This window comes from Propithecus coquereli, unplaced genomic scaffold (assembly GCF_000956105.1).
Source record: "Propithecus coquereli isolate 6110/MARCELLA unplaced genomic scaffold, Pcoq_1.0 Scaffold254, whole genome shotgun sequence".
Lineage (NCBI taxonomy): Eukaryota > Metazoa > Chordata > Mammalia > Primates > Indriidae > Propithecus > Propithecus coquereli.
The window spans coordinates 2,696,975-2,715,739 of NW_012148108.1; the positions used below are offsets into that span (position 1 = coordinate 2,696,975).

At 56.7% G+C, this 18,765-nt stretch overlaps 1 protein-coding gene across 1 annotated transcript in view; it reads left to right on the plus strand.

The window, feature by feature from the left end:
* LOC105812531 (chromosome unknown open reading frame, human C19orf12) overlaps positions 1-8,823 on the plus strand; it is a 9,200-nt gene extending 377 nt beyond the window's left edge. Inside the window, exons 2-3 of the mRNA XM_012647011.1 lie at positions 4,225-4,394; positions 7,905-8,823. Coding sequence (XP_012502465.1) covers positions 4,235-4,394; positions 7,905-8,170 — 426 coding nt within the window. The 5' untranslated portion in view covers positions 4,225-4,234 and the 3' untranslated portion in view covers positions 8,171-8,823. The remainder of the gene's footprint in view (positions 1-4,224; positions 4,395-7,904) is intronic.
* Positions 8,824-18,765: the final 9,942 nt, after the last annotated feature.

Genomic DNA, 18,765 nt, shown 5'->3' on the forward strand with positions numbered 1-18,765 from the left:
GCGGACGCTGAGCGGACACTGTGCGTGTATTCCTTTTCCATACGGGGAAACTGAGGCACGGAGAGGCCAAAGCCACGCACGCAGTGGCCGGGTGCGGAGCGGAATCCTGCCCCGCGGGCCGCACCCTGGCCGAGCCACCTGGGAGGAGGAGCTGGGCGCCGCGAGAGGTGTCCGGGAAGGGATGACGGAGGAGGCCAGGTTGGTGGTGGCGGGGGCAGGTGCTTTGTTCAGCCTTTGCAGAAGGAAGCGAGTGTCTGTGGTCCCAGCTGCTCGGAGGGTCAGGAGCTCAGGCCCTGGTGCACCGTGAGCACACCTGCGCGTGGCCGCTGCCCCCCAGCCTGGCGACAGACCCCGGCTGTGAAAAACAGAGGAAAAGAAAGAAACCTTGAGAGGTTGTGAAGTCACCTGCTTGTGGGCCGCCAGCAGGGGCCCTGGCAGAGGACAGTGTCCTCCTGTGTGTGTGTGTGTTGGAGGTGTCAGCCCCCGCTCAGCCCTGGCCTCCGATACTGCACAGAAAGGCACGTCCAGTGTGGCCTGGTCTAATGATTTTTCAACAGAAATCAGGAATCTGAGGCATGTGTGAAATCCCCTGATTTTTAAATATTGGCAACTAATTAATTGGTTTAAAAAAAAACTCCGTGGGCTAATCTGGAAATGTTTGCTGGTGGCCTCCAGCTGTGGCCTTTGCACTGGGGCATGGAGGGGAGAAGACGAGGTTTACAGAGCTGGAGCAGACAGTGGAGTCGGATAAATTCCACCTGAGAAATAGAAACTGCTAACGATGCCAGGTGATTGAGATCGTTCTGACTCTTAAGAGGCTTCCTTTTCTACTATTAATTTTTCTTTAAAGAACAGGGTTCATGGACGTCTGCGTGAACTTGGAAGAGTTCTTCTCCCTCCTCTCTCACAGTCTGGTCCAAGCTCGGAAATCTAGGTGCTGTCGGCGGGGCGGGCTGATTTCCATCTCTCTCTACGTCCCAGACCAGCCCGGGTGCCTGCAGGAAACCGGGGCTTCGAGTTGGCACTTGCCTTCCGTGTGGCCGGCAGACGGGCGTCTTTTGTGGACAAAGCCGGGTCTGAGATAGGTGTGATGCGGTGCAGGGGAGGGGTGAGCCGCACTCCCACCCCTCCTCACCCACTTCTCTGTCATTCGCAGACAAAGGCAGCCCTGGGGTGGGAAAAGGATGGGAGAAGGAGCAGCGGAACGGGCTTCCCCCTCAGTCTGGCAAGGCTGGAGGATTCGGGAAGCCGAGCTTTCTAGCAAGGGCTCAGGACATGCGTTACTAACCTTTCTTCTTTTTTTTTTTTTTTTTTTTAGACAGAGTCTCACTGTGTTGCCCGGGCTAGAGTGAGTACCGTGGCGTCAGCCTAGCTCACGGCAACCTCAAACTCCTGGGCTCAAGCGATCCTCCTGCCTCAGCCTCCCGAGTAGCTGGGACTACAGGCATGCGCCACCATGCCCAGCTAATTTTTTCTATATATATTTTTAGTTGTCCGATTAATTTCTTTCTATTTTTAGTAGAGACGGGGTCTCACTCTTGCGCAGGCTGGTCTCGAACTCCTGAGCTCAAACAGTCCGCCCGCCTCGGCCTCCCAGAGAGCTAGGATTACAGGCGTGAGCCACCGCGCCCGGCCTAACCTTTCTTCTTGATGCTCTGACTTCTGAAATGATTCTCGCAAAGAAATCAAATCAGCTTTCCCTTGGATGGAGGCAGCCACGCCGCCGCCTCTACCCGGACTGTGGAACTGTTAAAACCCAGCTGGAGTTGGCTACTTCTGCTCCTGCCCTCCCACACGCCCTGGGCTTGTGCTTTGGGACCTGCCCACCGGGGGCCAGGTGCAGGTTGGAGGTAGCACTTGTTCAAGAACACCTCATTAGCCCCCGTGGGTTTAGAGTCACAGTCGTTCAGAGCAGGTCAGAAGCTGTTTTTCTTTTCTGGGATAGACAATAGAGGTGACATGGGGTATATATCTGCTCTCTGCCTCTGTTACAGGCGTTTTCTTGCCTGCAAAAGCTGTTTTGAGAGTGCAGATCCGTAATTCTGCAGAGAATTACGGATTACTTTAGCATTGGTGTCCGGGCACAGGCCAGCCTTGCGGACCAACTAGGGCAGGGCTCGGGGTCCTCACGCCCCTGGGAGTGGGAGGTTTCCTGTGGCCTCCAGAGGGGCCTTCCTGAGACCTGGGTAGATGAAAAGCTGGGTATAAACCAGAGCTAAGCTAGAAGGCGGTTAGATATTTTACAGTAGGATTCTGAGTTCTTTGAAAGGCTTTACTGTAAACTTATTTCCTTCGGTTATCTTAATATGTATTTGAAATGAAACTCACTTTGTGCGTGTAGCTTTTCAGGACCGTGCCGACTGGGTAAATCAGGCTACACCCTCCGTCTCCCCTTTTCTGGGTGGCTTCTGCCAGGGTCCGTCCCTTTGCTGTGACAGTGCCATTTTATTGTCGTGACATCTGCGTGTGGACAAGTCTTGACCACTGGAATGGTGGAAGGGGGCTCTGTCGCAGGGAGGAGGAGGCCTGCAGTCTGTCTGGAAGCAGAGGGCAGGGCAGGGCCTGGGAGCCAGCAGGTGTCTCGGCAGACACAGGATGTAAGGCAGGCTGTGCAGGGCGGGCAGGCCCGAGTTCTCCGGTCCCTTGGTCGACCCTGGGTAAGGCCTGCCCTTCTGCCGCCTCCATACCCCTCTGGGCCAAAAAGACACATCTGGGGGGCCCCTGTTTGCAATTTCTGAATTTTTGGGGGCTGTGTAACAAACATCAAACCCCTGGGTAATGTCTCTTAGCGTCTTGCTGCCCAAAGTGAGGTTGAGAGAGCTTGTTGGAAATGCAGACTCACACCGCGCCCACAAGATTGGCACTTAACGAGATCTTCGGTGGTTCCTGCTCACCCTGTGGAATCCCGGATCTAAAGTACATCACAGGGAAAGGGGACATGTACAGAGGCTGGAGTGCAGGACTCCTCTTACCTCTCCTGGGACCGGGGAGGAGTTCTGGAAACCCGACTCTGTGGTACTATGGTGGATCCATGGGTTTGTTCTAAGGGCTCAGCATCCTCTCCCGGGACGGGGAGAGCAATTTTACAGTAAGACTTGTGGTTCTGGACCCCGCTTCGGGCAGCAAAGCTCACACAACCGAAAGATACTGAGCAGCGGAATCTGCCCGAAACCTCCTCAGTGAAGTTCCTTTAGCAGCTGTTTGGGTGTCGCAGCCTGGAGCGAAAGGGAGGTGTGATGGGAGCCTCGTGTCCTGCGGGAGCTCCGAGGAGAGGCATCCACTCGCCCTTTCGGTTTTCCCTTCTCAGCCCTCCCAGGTGGTCCGCCAGGGTCTGCGCCTCCCAGAGCCTGCCCTGCCCGCATTTCCCTGCCAGCCTGGCAGCAGTTCCCTGAGCCCGGAGAATTGTCCAAAGGTCGTTGTTGTAAAGGTCCACGCATCCATCCATCCATCCATATGTATTGCAAGCCCTTGGAATCGCTTGATTTATTTTATTCTCCGGTTGCTCCATTTTATTGCTTTTAACGTCCCACACGTAGAACCGTGTTGACTTTTAAGAGCAGTCGTTCAGGGGGCCAGTGGGGAGTGTTAGTAGCAGAACGTTCGTTCGTACGTCGAGAGGCTGAGATGTCCCGGATCCTCACCAAGCCCTGCGCACCCATTCCACATACCCCTCACAAGAATCCAGGCTGTCGGTGGCTCATCTCCATCTTGGGGGTGACGTGTCTGACACTCCGGGTCACGTAGCGGGCAAACGCCAGCGCGATCTCAGCCCCGTGTCCTTTCTCCTTCTCTGCCTTGGCATCAGCTCCGATGCCCTGTCACACACAAAGGACACGAGGCTGGGACTTCTGGTCCCCGCCAGGCTCTGTGTGCAGAGGATTTCCTGAGCCCGTCCACAGTCCACAGATGCGAGAGGTCAGACTCGCCTCCCTGGTGACGCGCTGGCAGAGCATGTGGCTGGGCTGCTCCTTAATCTGTCATAAATCAGAAGCTAATCAGAGGGCAAAGAAGACCTTTCGTCCACTCAGCTGCTTCTGTTTGCTTATTAACTAACTCTGCCCTGCTTTTTCTGTGACAAAGAACTTTTCACTGTTCTGTGCACAGCCGAGCTGCTGTTCTCTCCAGAAACTGGAGACCCGTCCCCAAAACCCTAGGAAGAGTAACGTTCGGTTGCGGATACTCTGACGCTCGTTAAAACTCTCCCTCTGAAACGTTTCTTTCAAGGTGCACCAGGATGCCCGTCATGGTGGACGACATCATGAAGCTGCTGTGCTCTGTTTCCGAGCAGAGGAAAATGAAGGCAGCCGTCAAGCACTCGGGAAAGGGCGCCCTGGTCACCGGGGCCGTGGCCTTCGTCGGCGGGCTGGTCGGGGGTCCGCCGGGACTAGCCGTTGGTGAGTTCAGGTGTCCCGCGGGGACGGCCAGTCCCGCAGGTGCCGTAAAAGTACCTTCGAGACCACGGAGAGAAACGGCTTCGCCAAGGTGGTGCCCCACGCCCCGAGTGAGGAGTTTGCGGGGTTCAGGTTGCTTCCGTGACGTAATCTTTGTGTATATAATCCGCCCGGTTAAAAACGCAAGCGTCCGTGTGAGTGTCTCAGAAGTGCAGGTGCTTTTGGAAATGGCATCTGTGTTGTTCAGACCTGGAGACACCTTCTCCTCAGCGCTGGGCTCCCACAGCGAATGCTCGGGGCGACTGGCCCTGCCCTTCCCCCGGGGTGTGTCCTGGGTCCCTGGGATGGCCTCCCCTACCCCGTCATGGTACCGTGTCCCTTCAGAAGGGAACCAGGGAGGAAGCTGGGATTTGCCGGCACTTACCTTGAGCAGCAGAGGCTATGTGACCATTTTACACGAGCCAGCTCATTCCGAGAGCCCCCCCACCCCCATTCTGGAAGCAAAGAGTCCGATGCAGAAAAAGCAACGGACCAACGGGAGAACTGCTTTTACTCCTGGAGGTCTGCCCCTCGCTTTACCACCTGCTTCTATTTGGGAGACAGTTTCTGGCAAAGAGTGAAAGTTTGGCTAATTTTCCCATCGTTCTTGGAGCCAGGCTGAGGTTACTTCCTTTGGACTGGGGACGGGAAGGATCCCTGTGTCCTAGGCCTCAAGATCTGTGTGGCTCAGGGCTGTGGCCTAAGCCATAGGCTAGGATGGAGTCAGAGGGCTGGCCGCCACTCGGAGCCAGGCTGGGGAGGGGCCAGGTAAGGCCTCCCTCTGGGTGGCCTCAGATGGACCCTGCAACGCGGTTTCACCGGTGCTCTCGTGACGGCCTGGCGTCTGCCGCGTCGGGCTCGGCAGATACCACCGAGTGCCTCTCGTGCTGGGCAGCTGCGCCGGGATGGCGGCCGCAGGGAGCTCACAGGCCGGTGGAGATCCCGTCTGGGTGGCTGCGGTCCTCACGTGCACACGGGCCGGAGAGGGCGGCACTTTCTGCTGAGGCTGGCGTCGGCTTCCCGCTTGCTGGCGAGGCCTCCTGCCCTGTTCTCCCCTCCGGTAGCGGGACTGACGTTCAAGGATGTTGCATTAACCTAAGGCCACGGTGGGGAGAAAAATAGCACGTGGGCGGCCCCAGACCTCCCCTCTTTCTGTTCCTCTCCAAGTCATGAATTGTGAGTCCTGACTTCAGCTTCTTGCTGTCCAGGAAGGGAACCAGTGAGGGAGGAGACGAGGCCACTTCCTTCCTCTTCAGTGACATTCTCTGCCTTTGCTCTCACCGCCATCTAAGTGCTCAGGGCAGGGCTCCTTGGGATAATTCCACCGTCTAGCCGTGCCCAGATGCCGTTCTGGGAGCACATACTTCATGCAGATTGAGCAAGAGCTGGTCGAGAGCAGGATGTCTGCAGAGAGGACCCCGGGGATTCACTACTTCCAGCCCCTGGCCGTGGGTGGGAGCATCATTTTACCCAGAAGACAAAGGAATTTTCTCCTCTCCGTAGAGCTAGTAATTTGCCGGTCAATATTCTTGGCGACTTTTGGCGTTAAGTGCTGCTCTAAATCAAATATCGATGTTCTCGTGAAGGTCTAGCGCAGACGGTGCAGCTCCTGTCAGCTCTAAGCGATTCACTGGCGTCACGGAGAGAAGTTCAGCACAACTTGTCACTTAGCTGGTTTTCCCTCCCAAGGGGGATCCTTTCTTTTGGAGGGAGGCGGACCCTGTCCGGGGCAGTATTCAGCCTCAGGGACAAGAGGCTGCCCCAGTCTTGGTGCCAGAGGCGGCGGCTGTTCCAGGGGCCTCTGTGCTTGGCTTTCTCACCGGGCACTGGTTTTGCTGCCTGTTGGCGGAGTGCCGGCTGCATTTTTAAAAATTTTTCATTTTGCAACAGTATTAGGTTAAGAGAGAAGTTGCACGGATAGCACACGGAATTCTCACGTACACTTCACCCAGCCTCATTTACCCTGATGCCAACACGTACCTCCAACATGGTCAAAACTGAGAAAGAACACTAATGTGTTGCTATCAGCCACTCTCCAGACCTGACTGGGACTTTACCCTTTTGTATTCGTGGCCCTTTTATGTTTCGGGTCCAGTCTGAGACACCACGTTGGCCCGATTCCTTGCTCTCCTCTGGTCTGCAGGTTTCTCAGACGTTCCTTGGTGTTCATCACTGGATGGTTTTGCAGACTACTGGGCAGATACTTTGCAGAACTTCGCCTGGTTTGAATTTCTCTAATGTGTTTCTCACGAGCAGGCTGGAGTTGCGGGTCTCTGGAAAGGGTACTTGGGAGGTCGAGGGCTCTGCTCTTACATTATTTCCAGGGTCCGTGACATTCACAGGACATCACTGGCGATGTTGACCTTGATCCACCTGGTTAAGGTCACGTTTGCTGGGTTTTTCCACCATAAAGCTCCTGTTTCCCGTTCCATACTGTTCGTTAGAAGTGAGTCGCTGAGTCCAGCGAGCTTCATCTTTCTTTTTTTTAGAGGTGGAGGGTGTCTCTGTGGAACAGTGGATTTTATCTTTAAATATCCGATGGTGATGTTTTAAAATCGTGAGACGTTTTAAAGATGAGTCTGGTGTTCCCCGTGGCAGCAGTTAACTGGCCTGGGGTGGCAGCTGCCCTCCCTGTCGGTGGGGACCCAGCTCTCCAGGTCACAGACCCCTCTGTCCACTTCACTCCCGTCAACCTGGCCCTTGCTGGCACCTGAGTCCGAGACCTCTGCCCGAGGGCACGTCCCCTACCGGCACCGGCCTGCATGTGGCCTCTTTAGGTGGAACTCTTCACTGATGCAAGGTTTTTATTCCCAAAATAGTGTGCCTTAACTTTGGCAATAAATCTACATTTTAAAATAATGTCTGTGCCCTTTTTGGGTAGCAGAAAGAGAAATCGTAAACTACATCAAATTTGTTATTTATCCTTGTACCACGTGGAGGGGTTACACGGAAAACATTGCTTAAGAGGAAAGAACCTCCTGGTCTGTCCCCTGGGTCCTTTGACCACGTGAGTGCGCTAGAAATTTCCTAACTTCAGGGTCAAAGAGCACGTCAGCCACCTAATGGGTGGAGGAAATTGGGCCTCACCACTGAGATGGTTTTTCTGGAACATGCATTTGCTTCTCGGCTCTGTGCTTTGTGAGGAGAGAGAGGTTTTCATGGAAAGCACGGGCACCTCCGTCCGCCCGAGAAGGAGATTTCCGTTAGCACAGCTCTGAGCTAGAAGACGGGGCGGGCCTTGCTTTGCATCCCCAAGTGTGGAGCTCAGCGGGGGCACGTCCGGGTGTCAATTATCTGAGCCATGCGGACCGAAAGCCACTAAACTTCTGCCCCCCACGCCGCCCGGCTGAGCCCGTGCCGACCCCCTCGCGGAGGCGCTGCTCATCACGCAGCGGACGCGCTCTCCGTGGGAACCCGGGTCAGGCCGTCGTACGTGCATGAGTCTCCGCTAACCGAGCCCTCCTTGTTTTGCAGGGGGGGCCGTTGGGGGTCTGTTAGGGGCCTGGATGACAAGCGGGGAGTTCAAGTCCGTTCCGCAGATCATCATGGAGCTGCCCCCCGCGGAGCAGCAGAAGCTCTTCCACGAGGCCACCGCCATCGTCCGGCACCTGGACTGGACGGACGCCGTGCAGCTGACGGCGCTGGTCATGGGCAGCGAGGCGCTGCAGCAGCAGCTGCTGGCCATGCTGGTGGGCTACGTCACCAAGGAGCTGCGGGCCGAGGTTCAGTACGGCGACTAGGCCACTCCCCAGCTCCGTCGGACGACTCCAGGGAGGAGACTGGGGGTGGGGGGAAGCCTTGCGGTCCCCTGAGAAACCCGCGCTTCGTCACTGCGGTCCCTTCAACGTGACGCGGTCGCCGGCTGGAGGAGCCACTGCCGTGCTGTGTCGTGTTCCAGAAATTATTTATGAAGACGCCTTGTTTCCGTGGTTGTGCGCACTAGTGAGCCGCGACAGCCCTTTGCCTGGCACCCGGGAAGAGCAGGGGCCTTCCCGCCGCAGGCCGTCGTGGCTGTCTGCCGAATCCTCGCACTCGCGTGGGGTCTGGAGGACGTTACCACATTCAGGTGACTTTCTGATGACGCTTCATCCTCCCCCCGACGGGGCCTTTGGCGCCTCTTCCAGCACCTGTTGTGCGACTGGTCCCCTTCCCCCAACCCGGGCCCTGGGGTCTCAGAGCCTCGCGGCGGCTGTCCCGGAATCACGTTTGCCCCCAGCGCGCACCCTTCCCCGCCGGGACTTGCGGTCGGCCTCCCGGAGTGGGGCACTCGCCCGTGAGTGAGGCTGGAGCGCAAGCGCCCTCGGCCCCTCCTCACACGGGCTGCGCGCCGCGGCTCTGCCCGCCAGGGCCTTGCGTCCACCACGCGGAGAGTCTTGGTGGTTCTTGAATTACACCTTTTATTTATTTATTTTTAGTTGTTTGGCCAATTTCTTTCTTTTTTTTTTTTTTTTTTTTTTTTTAGTAGAGACAGGGGTCTCGCTCTTGCTCAGGCTGGTCTCGACCTCCTGAGCTCAAACAATCCTCCCGCCTCGGCCTCCCAGAGTGCTAGGATTACAGGCTTGAGCCACTGCGCCCAGCTGAATTATGCCTTTTAAATGAACTGTTTTCAGTAAAAACCGCTGGTATACCTCTGAGAGATTGTGGGTTCAGTTCCAGACCACTGCAATAAAGTGAATATCACGATAAAGGGAAGTCACACAGTTTTTGCTCTCCCGGTACATTGTAGAAGTTAATGTTTACACCATCCTGTAGCCTTTTTTTTTTTTTTTTGAGACAGAGTCTTGCTCTGTTGCCCTGGGTAGAGTGCCGTGGCATCAGCCTAGCTCACAGCAACCTCAAACTCCTGAGCTCAACTGATCCTCCTGCTTCAGCCTTCAGAGTAGCTGGGACCGCAGGCGCATGCCACGGCGCCCAGCTAATTTTTCTGTTTTCAGTAGAGACAGGGTCTCACTCTTGCTCAGGCTGGTCTCGAACTCCTGAGCTCAAACCATCCTCCTGCCTTGGCCTCCCAGAGTGCTGGGATTATAGGCGTGACCCACTGCGCCCAACCTTATACTGTAGTCTTTTAAAAGTGTAATATCATGTCTAATAAAAGCATATACCTTAATGAAAAAATCCTTTATTGCTAAAAAGTCCGGACACAGAGACATGAGGTGAGCATGTACTGTTGAAAAAACGGTACCAGTAAACTTGCCTTCAATTTGCAAAAAAAAAAAAAAACCCAGTATCGGCAAAGTGCCATAAATCGAGGTTTGCCTATACTGCTCCTTCGGAAGTGATGTGATCATAAACCACCTCTAAGAAATGTTCCCACCCTGAAGATCCCCCTAATTCAGTTGACCCTCTGTGTCTGCGGGTTCTGAGTCTATGGGTTCAGCCATCGGATCAGAAATACTGGAAGAAGTTGTATCCGCACCACACATGTATGGACTTTTTTCTTGTCATTATTCCTTAAAATACAGTGTCACAACCATTTACACAGCATTTGCCTTGTGTTACGCATCATAAACAATCTACAGGTGATTTAAGTGCATGGGGGACGTGCGCAGGTTACGCGCACATGGCGCCATTTTACATCCAGGACCGGAGCATCCACGGATTTCGGTATCCGGCGGAGGTCCCGGAACCACCCCCGGCAGATACTAAGGGACACGGTACTGGATTCACTTTGCTTTCAGAGCTACAGCCTGAGCGCCGTCCGATTGCAATACAGTTCTTTCTGAAAAGTCGCTTTCCCACGTATTCTGTGTAAAGCATCTCTGGCATTCAGAGTCCTACACATGGAACAAAAGGGAAGGTACCAGATTTGTGGCTCTCTGCATGGACTGGTCCCCGGAGGTGCGGAGGGGACACCTCTGAGGGCCAGCTGCAAGGAGAGCCCCATACCCGGGCACCTCCATGTGCACGAGGAACCTCAGGGCGAATTGGAGCCCACGGCGATGGAGGAAGGAGCGAGCCTTTCCTCTCGCTCACCTGGCCCCACCCAGCAGGAGTCGGGTGCCGGGCTCAGCCTGTCTCCTGGAGTTCGTGAAGCTACTGGAATCATTTCTGTGCCGCTTGCGTTGATGGGGGGCAGGCAGGAAGCGGGGCTGTCTGTGAAAACGGAGCGTGACCTTTCTTGAACTGATCGTTTCTGCTCTTCCTGCTAAAAAAAAAAAGTCCCTCACCTGGTGTGAAATCGGAGTGTGCCCCTCCCCCCATTTTATGGCTTTAGTGGCCTCCAAAGTTGCCCCCTTTTTACCGTAAGGGTAAAAACATTGATTTGCAGCTAGCGTGAGGATGCAAACAGAATGAAGATTTTTGCAAAGCGAGGGGACACTTTTCCCATTTTGAACGGCACACCAGATTCTGCAGTTGCTTCCAAGTGATCCTTCTGGAAACACCAGGGCTGTAAAAGAGTTCTCTCCATCAGGAGATTGGGCCTCATCCACCCACGCTCAGGAACTGGGGCCCAGTCTGTGCCAGGCCCAGGGGACAAGGTGGTCCCAGCTCAGAGGTCCAGCATCCAGCCTGCCTGCCTCTGCCCCAGGAAGAAACACCACGGAGGGGCTGGCCCCACTCCTGACCAATGTCGTGTCTGGTGGAGCGGGCCTTGCCAACGGAGATGCCCTCGGCTGGCGGTCCTGGGGGGAGTCGGTGGCTCTGGGCCCAGGAGGGCAGCCTGACCTCCAGTCCATCCCTCCCAGGAGCTGAGAGCACTTTCCCTGGTCTCCCCCAGGGGTTCTTCCCCTTAGCCTGTCTTCTTAGCCCCCGTGGTTTCAGTATTTATATTTCTGTATCTTCTTTGCAAAAATCTATTTACATATTTTTGAGTAGCTAATACCTGCCTGGTGCAAAACTTAAAAGGTCCCAGAGGGTACAAACTGTGAAGGACTCTTCCCGTCACGCCGACTCCAGAGGCAGCCACGGTTAACAGTTTCTCGTGCGCTCCTTTAATTCGGTTTTTAAACGGTCTTCGAAAACTGTTCATTTCCTTTTATTCGTCAAGGTTGATTGCTGAAAACTTAGAAAAATCCTGTGAAGTGCAATGAAATAAAAACCGCTACAAAGTGCGCCGCCCAGAAAACTGCTGTTAACAAATTTGGTGTCTTTCCCGCAATCGTTTTAACGCCATGTACGTATTTTCCTAACATACTTGCATTTTTACTGTGTATACCTCTTTGAACACCTTTATCCGTTAACATTAAATAACATTTCTGATGTTTAATTTAAGTTTAATTTAAAGTTCCTTGTAAACGCTTGAAATGGCTGCAAAATGTTCCATAGCTAACCGTAGGCTTCGTGTGGTTTCCTTTCGTACATTTTTGCTGTTATGACGCTGCAGTGAATATTTTTGTGTTAATATTTTAGATTATGATAGTTTTTAAGGTGAATTCTTCAAAGCGAAATTGCTGGATTAAAAAGTATGCAACATTTGTTTGAAAGTGGTTGTCATATTTGGTCAAAATTCTTTCCAGAAAGGCAGTATCGTTAATTCGCTCTCCCAACAGCAGGACTTGTACCCTCACCAGGAAACAGAACAGTCGTGTCTCAAACCGTCACTCGTTCGGTGGGTGGCTGCTGCCGTCGTTCGGTTTCTTTTGCCTGTGGGTGGGGCCGAGTGGCTGCCGCTTGGCCGTCCCTCTGCTGTTACCTGTGCCAGACGCCGGGGTGGCCCCTTGGCGGCCGCCTGCTCCGTCTGGGTGGGTGCTGGCAGCCCCCAGGGCCCTGCGGTGGCCCCGGCGGGTGAACTGGGCTCGGCGGGGCTGCAGCTGCTGCACCGGTGGCTGTGGTGGCCCGAGGGGCTGGCACTCCCTGTGTGCCACGCCCAGTGTCACCCGGGCTGCCAGCGGGCGAGGGAGCAGCGGAGGAGGAAGCCTTGTGGGGACCCAGGAATTACAAAAAGAAACCATCTGCTCCGGGCCGGTTATTAACCTGCTTCGGGTGTTGTGACAGCACCAAGCGAGATTGTTCACAGGCAGGTGGTGTAGTTTTAGCTAGAATTAACTTTTCTGTCTTTCTGTGTTTTGAGATGTCTGGCTTGGAGGTAAACATGGCTGGGGGGTGCAGTGTAGGGGCCGGGCCGGCCTGGGGGACAGGCTGGGGACAGACGGGGTGGGGGGACAGGCCTGGGGATAGACCAGGGCACAGGCCCGGAGCAGGCCCAGCGGACAGGCCCAGAGCCAGGGCCGGGGGACAAGCCTGGGGACGGGTCCGGGGACAGGCTGGTGCGGGGAGCCTGCTCCCACATTAGTTGCCACCAGGTGCCACCTAGCGGCCGACGCAGCACAGTCCCCGCCAGCAGGTGGCACCGCGCTCGCGGGAGGCTGCTTGGGGTCCCAGGTGTGCCAAGGGGCCCAGGCCTTCCTGAGTAGCCGGGACAGGACGTTGACGCGTCTCCTGAAACTCTTCTGTGTCCTGGACCATCGGCACATGGCAGCTAAGAATCGCCGGGACTCGCCCGGATCACACAGGGAAGGGGGTGTCTGGCGTTTGCAGCTTGTTGGGAGGAGAGAAACGACTATCAGCTGGGGAGGCTGTTGCGGGTACCCCGAATTCCGGTAACGGAGGGAGTGGAAAGGAGCTTCCCTAAACTGTTGCCATGGCGGCTGTTCATTTTTCCGGGTTTTCAGAGAAGGACTTTAGTCATTCTCATTAGCAATTAAGCAAATGTAAATACAGTATCTAGGAGATACCGGTTATATTCCAATTAGTTAGTAAAAATAAATGCAAATGATCAAGCCCAGAGCTGCCGGGGCTGTGGGAAAACGGTGTACACACCTTTTGGGAGAGTGATTTGAAGGAAAAGTCCCAGGGCCTATAAAATTGTCTATACTTTCCAGCCAACTAATTTCACTTTACGGAAAACATTCCAATAAAATAACTCAAGTGAAGAAAAATGAAGATATTCATAGCACTGCTATTTGTAATGCAGGAAAAAACAGGAAGTAATTCCAGTGTTGAACTACAGGGAAATAAACTATGTGTGTGAGGAATAGTATACTGATGGCCAGTTTAATAAACAGTCAATGGAGGCCGGGCGCGGTGGCTCACGCCTGTAATCCTAGCTCTCTGGGAGGCCGAGGCGGGCGGATTGTTTGAGCTCAGGAGTTCGAAACCAGCCTGAGCAAGAGCGAGACCCCGTCTCTACTAAAATTAGAAAGAAATTAATTGGACAACTAAAAATATCTAGAAAAAATTAGCCGAGCATGGTGGCGCATGCCTGTAGTCCCAGCTACTCGGGAGGCTGAGGCAGGAGGATCGCTTGAGCCCAGGAGTTTGAGGTTGCTGTGAGCTAGGCTGATGCCACGGCACTCTAGCCCAGGCAACACAGTGAGACTCTGTCTCAAAAAAAAAAAATTAAAAAAAAAATAAAAATAAACTAGAAACACACGAGAAGAGATCCAACACCATCAGTCATCAAAGCCGCAGCGAGATACCACTTCTCCCCTCCTAGAATGGCTAAGATAATAGGTATCGACGAGGTTGGGAGGAAATCAGAAACTTTATCCACCGCCGGTGGGAACATAAAATGGTGCAGCCACTTTGGGCAGGAGTCTGGCAGTTCTTCAAAACGATAAACGTACCGTTGCCACACGACCCAACAATTCGACCCGGAGGCGTACACCCAAGAGCAAGAGAAACGCACGTGTCCACACAAACACTTGCACGTAACGCACAATGGACTATTATTTAGCCATCAAAAGGAATTATGCACCGACACTCGCTACAGCTTGGAGGAAACTTGAGAACATTCCGTGAGTGAAAGAAGCCAGTCTCAAAAGACCACACACCGCGTGACTCCATCTGTGTGAAATGTGCCAAGCAGGCAAATCCGCGGAGACGGCGCGCAGAGGGGCGGCTGCCGGGGAGCGGGGGAGGGAGGCGTGGGGAGCGGGTGCTCCCGGGGTTTCTTTCTGGGGCCATGAAAATGCTCTGAAACCGGATCGTGGCGATGGTTGTGCAATCTCGCGACTGCGCTGAGAACCACGGAATTGTATGCTCTAAAGAGGGGGTGGCTTTTACGGGACGTGGATGATGCCTCAATAATGCCGTTGAAAAATAAAAAACACAACTCGCGCGGCCCCGCTTGCCCGGTCAGCTCACTCACTCTCCTCCCTTTGCGGCGGGACTGGGCAGTGAGTTTCCTGTGCTCTCTGTGGCCAGAGTGTCTCCTCCTGTCCCCCGACGCTCTCCCGCCGGCATCTGCTCCTGCCGCCCCAAGATCCTTGCCAAGGGCGACCCCGACCTCCACGTCAGACCCGGGGTGGGCAGTGCATGCTTCCCCCTTCCCTGCCCTGCCGGCAGCATCGGGCACAGCTGATCGCTCCCGGCTCCCCGGGCCTCCCGGAGCCCACGCTCCCGCCTGCGTCCTGCCTGGCTGCCCGCTGCCTCCTGGCCTGGCCCGTAAACGTGGGGTCCCAAGGCCCGTTTCCTGGACCCCTCCCTTTCTGTAACGCTCACTCCCCTGGGGCCGGCGTCCCGGGCTGGCTGGCGTACTCGCCGATGACTCCCAGATGTGTGTGTTTGGCAGCCCGGACTGAGCTCCTGCCCACTCGCGCTCTCCACGTGTCGCAGGAATCTGCAACTTCACGGGAAAAAGCGGAGTTCCCGGTACCCGTCCCCCCTGCCCGACCCCTGCAAAAGCCCCACCAAAACAAGCAGACACCACAAGCAAAAATAGCTCCTCCGTCCACCTTCTCCATCTCAGAAACCAGGAACTTCCTCCCTCCAGTTGCTGGGACTTCTTTCTTTCTCTCGTACCCCTCATCCCATCCGTTAGAAGCTCTGTCGGGTCTTACTTCCAATAGGGCCGTAATTTCACCTCTGCTCAGCCTGACCCTGCACGGGGTCAGGCCATCGTCATCTCTCACCTCCTCGGTGGTGCCAGCTGCCCTCACTCCTTTAGTGACCCCGGCAGCCACCAGCGATCCTGCTGAAAGGGGAGTTAGACTGAGCCGCCCCCTGCCGACAGCCCTCCTGCGTCTCCCTTGCATTCCAAGGAGAAGTCAAAGTCCTTACAGCGCCTGGGGTCCTCCATCATCTCCTCTCCCCCTGACCCCTCTGCCCTCTCCCAGCCACACGCCTTCCTCCACCCTGGACCGCACCAGGAACGTTCGCGCCCCAGGGCATTAGCACGTGCTGCTCCTTCCCTTGAAGGTTCTTCTCCCAAGTATCTGCGGGGCTCTCTGCTCACCTTCCGGTCTTACAGTTCACCTGTTCAGGGATGCCTTGCCTGGCCTCTCCACCCGCAGCTGTAGCCCCAGCCTCCTCTCCCGCCCTGTTGTTACCCGCAGCACTCACACCTGCTGATGGGCAGGTGGAGAAGGGTGGAGATAGTCTTTTCAGAAAACAGATGAAAAAGCGCATCGGCAGGGCTGAATAATGCTGGGCAGGCGAGAGTATTTCCACGTAGCGTGGCCCCTCTGTGCGGGGAATCTTCCTGCTGCTGGAAAAGATGCCAGGGGTTTAACGCACTTCGAAATTGTGTTTATCGTCTGTCCCCCCTCACCAGAGTGAGCTCCAGGAAGAGCGGGATTCTTGCCTGTTTCATTCACAGCTATAGCCCCGGTGCCTGTAGGCACTCAATAAATACTCGTAGAACGGATAAATAAAAGATTTGAAAGCTGGCAGGCAGTTTTCCCCCCTTTAACTTTTGCGTCAGTGCCGACGCATGCAAACCACAAACATGCCGACTGCCTCTCTGGAACCAGGACTAGCACGGGCACGATCTCGGTGCCGGGCACCACTCTGTCAGGTGCTGGAGAAACAGCCGCCCCCTCCGTGAACCTGGTGAGGCCAGCTCCGACTGCAGGACAGTGTCTGAGAGTTGCGTCCCGAGTCACCCAGAGGCCGGTGGCCATGGTGCTGTAGCCAGTGGGGTTGCACAGGGAGGGAACAGCGAAGGGAGCCTGAGGCCCGTCCCAGGGTGCGCGGCACAAAAGAGGCTTTGTCAGCAGCCCAGGGTCCCCTGCACAGCCCTGCCTGTGTGGCACCCACGGGCCCTCCTCCTCCTCCTCCCTGAGCAGTTCCAGCCCTGCTCTCCCGGCACCAGCCCCAGCTCAGGCCACGGGGAGAGAATTTCTCAGGAATTGGTTAAGCCGGCAAGCGGCCGGCGTGGCCCCGGGCTGCAAAGGTTCCAAAGGCCTCGGCTTCCCCGGTCGGGGCCAGATTGCTGTCCCAGAGGTGAAGGAAGGCATTTTGGTATTTTAAGGATGTCGGTAATTTGCAAACCGCGTGACGTTTCTGTGTGCGTACATGTGCATGTACACGTGTGTGTTCTGGAGTCCTTCCTGCTGCGGGCAGCCAGAGGCCCGTGTGAGCCCAGCTGTGCTGAGGAAGCAGAGGGTGGCCAGGGGCCCTTTGGGCGGCTCCGATGACCGGCCCCAAGCCCCGGGCCGGCTCCCTCCCAGGCTGGGGGCCGCGGGAGGGCAGGAGCCATTCTTGGGAAGCTTTGGGGCCAGATCATCTGGCAGGACCCCTGCGCCGATGCTCCAGAGACTGCAATTTCCCCTTGTTTTTGCCCAGAAATGTCTGGCTCCAGCTGCCCACACCCCGTGCCGTCCCTGCCTTTCTGTTTTGAGCGCTGGAACATTCCCGTCAGAGCCGGGCTCTGCGGTGGGGGGAGAGCCAGCAGGAGACAGGGCGCTGGGCTCAGGGCTGGGGGGGAGGCCAGAGGCCACAGCTGGCCACAGCCCTCGTCCCGGCCTGAGCGCCATCTGCCATCTGCTCGTGAGCGTCAGGGGTGGGGCGGGAGAGGCCCGTAGGCAGCGTCCCAGCCCGGACACGGGGTCTCCCGCAGGTTCCTTTCCTGGGCGTGAGCTCTCTGCACTCACCCCTCTTTCTCCCTTCCACACAGACCCCAAAGCCAACCTGAGATGGGGGGTCCTGGGGTGGGAGGCAGGAGACAGGCAGGGGAGCCCGGGCCTCCCTGGGAGGGTGGGCTTGAAGGGGTGCGTGCACACACGTGTACACGTGTGTACACTGGCCCCCCCTCCCTCGGGGCCAGGACCCCACCCAGCGGGGTCCGGCAGGCCTGGCCCACACCCACCTCTGCGGCCATAAGGCAGCTCCTTTAGGAGCTGACCGCACTGGGCTCCCCCAGTTCTGCGCCTGGGTCACCTGGAAGGGCGTGGGGAGGGGGCGGAAGAGCCAGGGAAGAGTCAGGGGTGCCCTGGTGGGGGCCGCGATGCCCGGTGCAGGGGGCTCCAGAGGCAGGATAAGCGGGTTAAGCAAAGCTGGTGGCATCAGTTTGGGACACGTGGACTTTGGGTCCCAGTGACATCTTCCCAGTGTCCCCCAGGAGCTAGGGAGGTCACAACGCCACCCTCCAAGAGAGGCATCCGTGGAACGCCCCGTGGTGCAGGGCCCTGGGCTGGGGGCCGTGGAGGCTGCAAACCCCCTGCTTTCGGGGAGCTCCGACGGGCGCAGGGCAGCGGAAGCCCCTGGTGGAAGGCGGAGGGTGGGGGGGCGGGAGTAGGGGCGCAGGTCCTCGGGGAGCACAGGTGAGGGCCACACCGCCCGCCCCAGGGCGGCGCAGGAAGGCTGTGGAGCGGAGGTGGCGTCGGTGCCGGGTTGCACAGATGGGGCCAAGCTGGTGGGCGGGGCAGGGCCGGGCAGTGTGGGGCGGATTTTGCAGGCGGCCGGAGAAGCCTCAGCGAGGAGGACCCCTCTGCCCGCCCCGTCCCCATGTTCTGCCCTCTGGTTACCCCGGGTCTGCTCAGGGCCGGGGACAGCACATGCGTGGGGTGGGGGCGCCTCACGGACGGGGGCGGACGCAGAGGGCGGCAGCCCGGAGCCCGCCAGCACTAGGCATGAAAGCGCCACACGCAGCCTCTGCCCTCGGCCCCCGAGACGCTCACTTCCTGCCGGCCGTCAGACGCAGCCCCAGCGGAAGCGGCTGCCGTGGTTTTGCTCCTGGGGCCCAGAGACCCCAGGTCCTGGCCGAGAACTGGGTCAGCCTCCCAGGCCCTCCCGGGGGCCCAGGAGAGGCCCCGCCTCCCCCGGCAGCCTCTTTCCGCTGTGTTCAGAGAACAGGCTGGGCAGGAGAGAACCCTCTGAAGCCAGCCTGGGTGACGTCCCTAAGGGAGCCCCAGCCACACACAGGTCAAAGGCCACCGCCCCAGAAAGCTCTGCCTGGTGGGGTGGGGTGAGCAACCCCTGCCCGGGCCCGAGAGTTGGTGCCAGGTGCAGTGGTCCCCGACCCGCTGCAGAGAGAGGCCAGGAGGAGCGGATCTGCACCAGCGCCTGACAGGAGGCTCAGGGCGAGGCTCACCTGCCATCTCATTGTCATCCTTTGCCCCGCCCATTTCTACCTAACTCATCTATTCCTTCCACAAATGTTTAATGCCCAGGA